General features: G+C 40.9%; 1 protein-coding gene across 1 annotated transcript; it reads left to right on the plus strand.

The window, feature by feature from the left end:
- Positions 1-1,719: 1,719 nt before the first annotated feature.
- LOC101315335 lies at positions 1,720-2,307 on the plus strand. The gene has a single exon (XM_004298337.1). The coding sequence runs from the start codon at positions 1,720-1,722 to the stop codon at positions 2,305-2,307; it is 588 nt and encodes a 195-aa protein (XP_004298385.1).
- The last annotated feature ends 9,146 nt before the right edge of the window (positions 2,308-11,453 follow it).

The raw sequence follows: 11,453 nt of genomic DNA on the forward strand, positions 1-11,453 counted from the left end.
ACGTACGTACGTACGTACGTACGTACGTACGTCGTACGTACGTCTCTCTCTCTCGTCTCTCTCTCTCTNTCTCTCTCGTCTCTCTCTCTCTCTCTCTCTCTCTCTCTCTCTCTCTCTCTCTCTCTCTGTAGCGGGACTCTATCACGGCGGCTAACTCCGGCCTCTCCCTTAAGTGGATATTTCTTATACATCAATTAAGGTCTTAGACAGCTAGTTTACCGTTTTCAGGGGATTAAGTAACGAGGTTTTTATTTCTTTGCTGTACACTTATTTGTAAAACAATGAAGGTAACTATTATAGTGTTTGTAGCCTCTCTTAACAGACTTAGTGAATGATAGCATATAATATGTAACGTAATTTCTAGCTATTGTTTAAGCAATACAATCATTTGACTCCCTCAAAATAATAGATCAATGTATGTGATTAGTATATTTAAAGGGGAATGGTGTGTGAATATTATCTCAACTTTTCATCTCTATCTAGAAGGTCGTGGGTTGTTAGGAATGATGCATTATTTACTTCCACACGAAACTTTAGATTACACACGAGTCATATGCCATGGAACGTTGATTATAATCATTANATTTTATATATATATATATATATATATATATTATGGAAGAGACCAAATAAATTGGGTAGAAGACTGTATAATAACGATTTTGAAAAGTTCAATAAAAAAAAACGATTTTGAAAAGTTTCTATCACGTCCTATCACAATTATGAAACAAGACAATATGCATCTTGATCAGCTAATGAGAATATCGAAATTTAAAAGTTAAATTCATTATGCATTTTGCAAAATTTGATATGGAGTGATAGAGTAACGAGATAAAATTTGGAACAGAAACAAACTAAAAAGTCCTAAAAAAAACCTCTTTTATTTTAAACTAACTAATTCAAAACTAACTAGCGTTAGCCTACTCCGATAAGGTAACCCTTGGTGAGCTACCAGCAAATGTCAGCACCGGATCCACATCCCCCACCTCCTTACTCACAGATGATGGAATGACCTCCAAAGCACAATTCCAACACCAAAATCCTAGCTTGAATGTAGGCCCAAAGCCCAAACAAGGATTTAGCAATTGATTGCCACCAATAACATCTGCTATCCCACCGCTGTGTTAGAAGAAGTCGTTTGAATTTGGGACTGTTAGAATAAAGACCTATTCTATAGGGTTTGTTAGAGTTATTTTAGCTTGTTGAATTGTTCAAAAACCACAAAGCGCAGTCTGTGCTAAGTGGGCTATATTTTCTCATTCCTGTTAGATGTAAGACTATATATATAGCTAAGAGTTGATTCAATAAAAGCAAATCATTCACACCAAATTGTTTGAGTTATTCTCTATACCTTACAATCTGGTATCAGAGCCTCCACTGGGCTTGTAGAAAAGAAGCAGCAGACTTCGAGTGATCAAACACTGAGAGAATGAGCGACAACAAGACTTTGGTGACAAAGATTCCTCACTTTGATGGTCATTATGACCATTGGAGTGAACTGATGGAGAATTTGCTTAGGGGAAAGGGTCTTTGGAGCTTGGTGGAGAAGGCTTTGACGAGCCAAGAGCAAGGACGATGCTGACTGATGCGCAGCAGGCATTGCTTGAAGATGCCAGAACCAAGGATCACCAAGTCAAGGGTTTTCTCTTCGAGGCGATTGATCGAACTGTCTTCGAACAAATCTTGGACCGTCACACTGCCAAGATTGTTTGGGACTCGATGAAACGTAAGTTTGGAGGAAATAGCAGGGTGAAGAAATCTCTTCTTAACTCACTAAGAAGAGAGTTTGAGGTTCTGACAATGAAGAATGATGAGACAATTACTGAGTACTTTGCAAGAGTGATGGCAATCTCCAACAAAATGAGGAGTAATGGAGAAGATATTCCTAATTCAAGAATTGTTGAAAAGATCCTACGAACTCTAACTGAGAGGTTCACATATGTTGTAGTGTCCATCGAAGAGTCAAAGAACACTGACAACATGTCCATTGATGAGTTACAAAGCTCGTTAGTGGTGCATGAACAGAAGTTTCAAAGGGTGAGCGTGGAGGCTGAGGAACAAGTTCTGAAGGTAGAAGACCGTATTGGAATGAGAGGTAGAGGAAGAACACCTTTCAGAGGCAGGGGACGAGGAAGAGGAAGAGGAAGAACAACTTTCCACAAGGCAACTGTTGAATGTTATAAGTGTCACAACTTAGGACATTTTCAGTATGAATGTCCGAAGTGGAATAAGGAGGCCAACTATGCTGAGTTAGAAGAGGAAGATGAGCTATTGCTGATGTCGTATGTGGAGTTGCATGAAGCATAGAGAAGTGATGCGTGGTTTATAGACTCTGGGTGTCCAAACCATATGTGCGGGAATCAAGGTATGTTTACAAGTTTGGATACAACATTCACACATACTGTCAAACTTGGAAACAACACTAGAATGAAGGTTACTGGAAAGGGAGTTGTGAAGTTGATGTTGAATGGTGTTTGCTATGTCTTTGGTGATGTGTATTGTGTGCCTGATCTCAAAAACAATCTTTTGAGTGTGGGACAACTTCAGGAAAAGGGAGTGGCAGTATTGTTTAAAGATGGTGTGTGCAGTGTTTTTCATCCACAGAAGGGAAAAATGGCAGAGTCTTTCATGAGTGCAAACCAGATGTTTGTTCTGCTAGCTGAACCATTTGTAAAGGCAGAAGAAGAGAGATGCCTTCAAATCAGCACTACGGATCAATCGAAGCATTGGCATCATCGATATGGTCATCTCAGCTACAAAGGCCTGCGTACTTTGCATTACAAGAAAATGGTGGTTGGTTTGCCTCAGCTTGTAGCTTCAAGTGTTACTTGTGAAGCATGTATGAAGGGTAAGCAGCATCGGACTCCAATTCCTAAAAGGAGTCAATGGAGGGCAACTGAAAGACTACAACTAATTCACGCAGACCTTTGCGGCCCTATCACTCCAGCTTCAAGCAGCCAGAAGAGGTATTTCTTGTGTTTCATAGATGATTTTTCTAGAAAGGCATGGATTTACTTTCTGTTAGAAAAGTCAGAAACGTTTTATCATTTTAAGCGTTTCAAGATACTTGTGGAAAAAGAAATTGGAATGCCTATTAAATGTCTGAGGACAGATAGAGGAGGGGAGTTCAACTCTATTGAATTCAATGATTTCTATAAGCAACATGGGGTAAAGAGGCAATTGACCACAACCTACACTCCACAACAAAATGGAGTTGCGAAGCGCAAGAATCGTACAGTGATGAACTTGGTGAGAGCTATGTTATCAGAGAAGAAGTTGCCAAAGACGTTCTGGCCAGAAGTTGTTCGGTGGACGATTCATGTCTTGAATCGTTCACCTACTTTAGCTGTGAAAGATATGACCCCTGAAGAGGCATGGAGCGAAGTGAAGCCATCAGTGGAGTACTTTCGAGTGTTTGGATGTGTGGGACATGTTCACATTCCAAATGCTAAGAGAACTAAACTTGAAGATAAAAGTGTGAGCTGCGTACTGCTTGGGGTGAGTGATAAATCCAAAGCATACAAAATGTTTGATCCAGTTGCCAAGAAGATCATTGTAAGCCGTGATGTGGTATTTGAAGAAGATCGTGTGTGGGATTGGGATGTTAGCTATGAGAAGGAGCAGTCAATGGAACTAGAATGGGAAGACAACACAGAAAGGAATGCAGATGAAGAAGAAGAAGCAATGGAAAGCACAGATGAAGAAGAAGAAGCGGCGGAAGCCGAGAATGAGTCACAGGTTGCTGAAGGGGATTGATAGCAAGGGAGGGCGAGAAATCGAGGACCTCCTGAGTGGATGGCAGACTACACTCCCGGTGAAGGTTTGTCAGGAGAAGATGAAGCAAACATGGCACTTATGGTGTCATCAGATCCAACAAGTTTTGAAGAAGCTGTCAAAAGTTCAAAATGGAGGTTGGCTATGGATGAAGAAATCAAGTCTATCGAAAGAAATCAGACCTGGCACTTGGTGGAACTACCTTCTGGAGCCAAGAAAATTGGAGTGAAGTGGATTTACAAAACCAAGCTAAATGAGCTTGGTGAGGTCGACAAATACAAAGCAAGGCTGGTGGTGAAGGGTTACTCTCAACAGCATGGAATTGATTATACAGAAGTATATGCACCTGTGGCTAGAATGGATACAGTAAGGATGATCATAGCTTTTGCGGCTCAAAGAGGCTGGAAACTTTATTAACTAGATGTCAAGTCTGCATTCCTACATGGGGAATTGAAGGAAGATGTTTTTGTTGAACAACCGAAGGGTTATGAGAAGAAAGGGAGTGAGGAGATGGTGTACAAGCTCACAAGGCTCTTTACGGACTAAAACAAGCACCAAGAGCTTGGCTTAGTTGCATAGAGTCTTACTTTATTCAGGAAGGTTTCGAAAGGAGTCCCAGTGAACAAACTCTCTTTGTCAAAAGAGAGGGAGTTAAAATTCTCATTGTGAGTATTTATATTGATGATCTTCTGTTCACTAGTGATGATGAAGAGATGTTATGTGAGTTCAAGTGCTCTATGAAGGAGTTTGACATGACAGACCTAGGAAAGATGAGATTTTTTCTTGGTATTGAGGTGCTACCGAGGTCTGATGGTGTATTTATATGTCAAAGGAAGTATGCAGCTGAGGTCTTGAGTCGGTTCGGAATGGAGGAGAAGAGCAACTCTGTGTCTAATCCTATTGTTCCAGGTCAGAAGGTCGTTAGAGATGAAAATGGCATCAAGATGAATGCAACTCAGTTTAAACAAATGGTGGGGAGCCTGATGTATTTGACAGCTACGCGACCTGATCTTATGTTCGTTGTAAGTCTCATTAGTCGTTTTATGGCAAGTCCTACACAACTTCATTTTGCAGCAGCAAAGAGGATCTTGAGGTATTTAAAAGGGACTGTGAACTATGGGGTGTTTTACAAAAGGGGAGAAACCAGTGAGTTGGTGGCTTATACTGATAGTGATTATGCTGGGGATATAGAGGACAGCAAGAGCACTTCAGGTTATGTGTTCATGATGTGTGGAGGAGCTGTAGCTTGGTCTTCAAGAAAGCAACCTATTGTCACTTTGTCAACCATAGAGGCTGAGTATGTTGCAGCCACAGCTTGTGCTTGCCAGGCTGTTTGGATGCGAAGAGTGTTGGAAGAAATCGGTCATGAGCAAACAGGAAGCACAATGTTAATGTGTGATAATGCTTCAACAATAAAGCTGTCTAGAAATCTAGTTTTACATGGTCGTTCCAAGCATATAAAGGTAAGATTTCATTTTCTTAGAGATCTTACTAAAGATGGAGATATTGAGTTGTTGTACTGTGGCACTCAAAGTCAGCTTGCAGACATAATGACTAATCCGCTCAAGTTGGAAGCATTTCAGAGACTTCGCCAGGAACTGGGAGTTTGTGTTGTGCCAGATGTGAACTAATTTTTCGTCAAGAACAATGAGTTCAAGGGAGGGATTGTTAGAAGAAGTCGTCTGAATTTGGGACTGTTAGAATAAAGACCTATTCTATAGGGTTTGTTAGAGTTATTTTAGCTTGTTGAATTGTTCAAAAACCACAAAGCGTAGTCTGTGCTAAGTGGGCTGTATTTTCTCATTCCTGTTAGATGTAAGGCTATATATATATATATATATCTAAGAGTTGATTCAATAAAAGCAAATCATTCACACCAAATTGTTTGAGTTATTCTCTATACCTTACACGCCGGCAGCCTCCATATCAAGCTCGGCCGCCTCCAAGCTGATCCTGGAAGCCTCCAAGCCGATCCCGACAACCTCCACGCCGATCCCGACAGTCTCCAAACCAATTTTGTTCCTGCAAACCAAGTCGGCATGAACCTATCTTCCTCCTCAAAGTTGTCGTCATCATGGAGGACCTGCCCAAAAACCCTCCACTGATTCACGGCGACCTGGATACCACCCGAATCAAAGACACCATCGCCATGACGATTCAGCCGATTCACTTGTCTCTAAACGTGGCCTGACGCCATACAGCCGCCGTCGCTAATCCCACTTTCACTAGCATGCTCAACAACGTCGCAACAACCAAGACTGAGGAGAACAACAATACAACTAAACCAAAATCCGCTTTATGCGAGAAGAAGACGATGGGAAACAAACCCACAACCTCCATCATCTGAATCGCCAGCGGAAGAGGGAGACCCTTTTCTACCGACAGCAAAAACAGAGCCGTCGCATAGGGAAAACCCTAGCAGAGAGCGTTTCATCAATAGTAAAGGTCGCAAATGGGTTGATAAGCATGAGCACAACACGTTAAAAATGAGCATAGCATGGCCCAAGCCCGTTAACAGTCCGGTACGGCCCGAATACATTATACTAATGGGTCAGGCCGGGCCAAGAAAAATTGGCCCATAGGCCCGACACGACCCAAGCACGCTGACCGGCCCCTTAGAAACACAATAGTTGTTTTATTTTTATAAAATTTAAAAAAATTAATCATGAGATTTGAAATTTGGACATTTTATCCAATTCCACCTACATTTATATCATTAATATTTTTCCAACCAAACATAACATGTAATAAATATTAATTAATGTCACAATAATATAACAAGATCATGTAAAATGTTGTAGTATCTTTCTTCTTTCATATATAATTTTCTAGTTAAACAAAATTAATTTAATTTTTACTACTCAAATCTTTTTACAAAAAAAATCAAAATCGTGTCTTATATGGGATGGCACGAGCACGGCCCGTTTATTGGCACGGCACGAGCACGGCCCATCACAATATGGGCTCGGCCGGGTAAGCCAATGGGCCAGCACGAGCCCGACACGATAATAAACAGTCTGGCACGAGCACGGCACGAAACATGATTAGGCATGCATAAACCGGGCCGGGCTGGCCCGTTTGCCACCTCTGATCAATAGAGAACTGTTTTTCTTGCTTGCAAGAAAGAGCCAGCAGAGGAAAGCAAGCATGGTACTTCTCACTTGTGTCGACTATGATGGACAACTTTCTCTATCATAGAAATCACCTAGGGTAGCTCTTAGGTAGTTTTGCTTTTGCATGATTCAATAACGGTGCCCGCGAGGGTGTTTCATGTTCATGTTGTAATCCGACTTTCAGGTATCAATATATTCATGACTAACGTCCATTTATCAACAACGACAAAAAAAAAAAAAAAAAAAAAACAAGAATAAAATTAGGATGAAGAAAAAAAAAATAGGTATTAAACACACGAAACATAATGGAGTTTGGATTCATTAAAACTAGCAGCTAGCTGCGTACATCCCTCATAGTGATGATGTGATGAAGCTAATACTTTGATAAAATTTGATTCCTATACCAAGTAGTATACACAGTACTGCATGTGAATACGAGGTAGATGATTTATGTTCTCGGTACTGCCATTGACCACGGCCTTCTGTTGGAGGTTCCGAGCATTTCCCAATCCCCACTTAGATATATGACCATAAAGCAAAGCCTCTTTCAGAAAGTCTTTAAATGTGGTGTGTTCATGCAACCTTTCTCTGGCACTGGCGACAGAGGAACCGGTCTGAACGAGTGCTAGGTAAAGAGCTAAGCATGCTGCAAGAGTTGAGATGCCCACTAACCAGCTACTAAAATGGTGGTGTACCAAGAAGCCTCTTATTTTTCCATATTTGGATCCATAGTACTCATCGACATCTCTAACCACCTTGTACAAGTAGGACTTGGAAACATCTGGACTAACCTCCTTGCAAAGGTTGTTGACGAGTTTCGCCACCTCTCTGTTGCTGCCTAGAGAGTGGTGCAGGACTCCATAGTAGTGCAGAATCCCTACATCCTTAGCCGAGTTGATGAGGTTGTCGAGGAAAAACAAATAGGATGTAACATCTTGGTGGCAGTTGGGGTTACATTTTTCAAATGCAACCATGTTCCGGAACAATGTGCCTCTGTGATCAGCAATATGTATACGAGGGATTGTGAGCACCTTCCCCCAACACCAAGAGCCGCGGCCGAAAGTGATGTCTAGTGGCTTGCGAGTGGGGTCTGTTGTGAACTTTAGCTTGACTCCTGCTTCTTTGAGCTCTTGTATTGATAGAATCTGCTTGGTTTGCTTCCCTCTCGGTGGCACTTGTACTACTGAACGGGTGGAGCAGTCCGGACTGATTCTATGGTGGAAAAGATCAAGAAAGTGCTTGATGCTGCTACTTTGACAATGTTTTGGTGCATAATGCTGCGGTGGACTGGTCAGAACATCATCATGTCCTCGAAGCAGCGGCTTAAAGAAGCGAAGGGCTAGTGCTTCTAATTCCCAACCTGTAATTGGTTTCTCATGACAAGTGGTGCCTGCTTGGGTTAGCTGAAATAATTTGCGCAATACAAAGAGGGGAAGCTGATTTTCGAGCTTGATCAAGTCTCGGCGCAGAGTTGGAAGCATCCACCTTTGAATGATGGAGGGTGTGTGCTCAAAGTCGGACTGCAATGAGTCCCTCAGCAAACCTATGATGAAGCAACCATCAATCAACATCATCTTTACAAACTCCTTGCTGTTAAGCTTGGATTGTTCCGAGTAGCAGCTCCTAGCCACCGCCTCCAATTCCTCCATTGCCTTCTTCGCATCATTTACCGCCTTTTTCTTCTGCAAGACTGCTACTTCATCATCCAACTGATTGTGGTAGTTTGGTTGAAAGAGGCGCCGAAAGTATGTGTGCTTTAGCTTCTCCATTTCTTGCAGGCTTTCAACGCCATAATGGTACGGACCAATTGACACAATGCTTGGATCAAACGCCTTCCTGTTCACCTGACGCATGGTGCTAGGAACCCTGTAAATGCAGGTCACAGAGTTGGTACTAGTCTCCCACCCTTGATCTTCAGGATCAAGAATGTCCTCCAGCTCTTCTGTCAATGATGTGCCGCCACCACAAACTTCATGGAAACCTCTTGCTAAGATTTTTGCATCAAATGTGGGAAGAGTAGTACAGGACAAACTTTCATGAAATCTCCTTTTGCAAGTGCTAGTAATCTTCTGCAAGATAAACCATCTGCTTGCAAATATATGGTTCCCCTTCCCCATTTCAATGAGGGATTGAAGAAACTAATCTACTATAATCTCAGAAACTGATGGCACTCTATGTTTAATCGATCTAAGTAACAGGTGAACAACTGCAGGTCTTGTATAAAACTAATGAAGTCCACTCTTGGTTTACTTGAAGTCTTTCTTTATTAGTGTTAAAGCAGCTGGCGGAGCAATAATTACTACAATTTCCATCCATCTGTGCGAAAAGTCGTGCAGCTGCACGCGGCATCTCCACCGTCAGTTTTAGATTCGGCCGTTAGTTGGGCGTTTGAGGTCTGTTAGGTAGGCGAGTGATGGGGGATGAAGGGCAGAGTCGGCTGACTGCATAGTAGGGTAGGTAAGTGGATCCGTTCCATGTGTTCTCTGACTTCTCTCTCTCGGATCCCCTCTCAGAAGTCAGAACTAGGAAGCACGGAAGCGGCCGAATATATTGGGTCGAATCGATCTCACTGAAATCAAATCTAGGGTTTCTCAGTGTGGATCTGCTAAACTATGAGGGCTCATCTGGGTCTGAGAATAGCAGTTGGTCATGGAACGGCTGGGGCGGCAGCGACGGTGGGGTAATGCGGTGCTTACAGTCGAGGTTTCGGAGCCGGGAAAACCTCTGGTTTTGATTCTAAGGAATTCCCATGACCAGTGCTTACAGTCTTTCTTCTTCTAGTTTGAATGCTCAGATTATTTACTTATTAGAACATTTATAGTAAAATTGATTATATGGTGATTGTAGTTGTAGATAATCTTTCTTCTTCATTTGTCTTTGCAGATCAGCTCGAGCCCAATCAACATACCACAGGTCTTCATCTCATCGCTACCCAATTTTATTGAATAAGTAGTACGTGTTTTGATTGTGTTATGTGATATGGAAGTTTAATCGTGTTATGTGAGATGTATAATGGACATGTATGGGGAATCAATAGGATTTGGTGGGTTTGCTTGAGGAATTTATTGTGTATGCAATTCATGCCAAAAAGGGTTACGATTATATACCTCGAAGATTTAGCTTGCAAGGAGGATTAGGAACCTTAATTTGTCTAAAACAACAAGAGCTCAGAATGAGCAAGGACCTGTATGCATATTAAACATCCATAGAACTGAATATTAGGAACCTTAGACTTTGCTTCTGCTGCTGTAATATTTGATTGGGAAACTTATGTAACTTGTTCATTTAGTTAGCTTTGAGAAACCATATCTTACGATTTAGACATTCGTTTCCGAATCTATCTGCATGTATTGAAAGCTTATACTTTAGGCTTGATATCTGTGTAGTTTCATACAATTTCATTCAAAATTCGTTGGTCAACTTTGAGGCTGAAAGCAAAGTCTGCATTCTGCATATTAGCTTTTTGAGTTTTGGAGCCAATCAACTTTTTACTAAAAGCTGTACATTTAGGTTGGTTATTTGAAGTTGGTTTCTTCATAAAACTTGTAGCAGACATCCTAGATATTATTCCAGAATTTGAATCACTTGAAAAAGATTTTTGTAGATTAAATTATGATTTTTCAAAGTTGAGGGTCTGCAGTGAGAAATTCTGCAGATCAGTATTTCTGAGTTTCGACCCAGCTGCCTTTTTACTGAAATCTGTGCATTTCAGTTGAGTATTTGAAGTTGGTGTCTTCATGAAAGTTAGAGTACACATCTTAAATATCATTTCTGAGTTGAAATCTCTTGAAAAGGATTTTTGTAGATTAAGTTAAGAATTTTCGAAGTTGAAGTTCTGCATCAGGAAAATTTCTGCAAATCAGTTTTCCAAGTTTTGGACCAAGTAACCTTTCTATTAAAACCTGTAAATTTTCGTTCGGTATTTGCAGTTAGTGTTGTCACAAAAGTTTTAGTAGACATCTGCACGATCCATGCCCTCCGGATTGCTGAATTGGTGAATTATCGCCTCGGCTCCCATGGAGCTGGTTTGTACTTTTTGAGTTGTTGCTTCCTCTGTGATGTTAGTGGGAGAGTCTCTCTAGTTTCCTCTTCTTGTTTTGAGCTCTCCTTTTTGAAACCCGGCATGTTTGATGTTTCTTTGGGGATGACTCCATATTTCCAAAAAAATGTAATGGATCGACATGCAATGGACAATACTATTTTTGAGAGGTAGTCTTTAGATATTAGACACTCAGAGCATCTCTAAAAGTTGTTTATTTTTTATTTTTTTATTTTTTATGAAACGACTATTCCCTTTTTAGTTGTACAAAAGGATATGTGTACGAGTGCGGCTATTGGGACCTCCAGATTTGCTCAGTATATCTCCACATGTTTTGACTTATTGGATTACAAACATAACCTCATACAAAATGACAGTAATAGACATTGAATTTTTAAAAAAAAATTGTAATCAAATTAGTATTCTTCATTTTTTTTTGTTCAAGTTAACAATACAAAACGGAGTCTATAAACCCTAAACCTGAGTGCAACCATTGCTCAAAGAACTACTACACATAATAGGAGAAT

The sequence above is a fragment of the Fragaria vesca genome, linkage group LG4 (genome assembly GCF_000184155.1).
Source record: "Fragaria vesca subsp. vesca linkage group LG4, FraVesHawaii_1.0, whole genome shotgun sequence".
Lineage (NCBI taxonomy): Eukaryota > Viridiplantae > Streptophyta > Magnoliopsida > Rosales > Rosaceae > Fragaria > Fragaria vesca.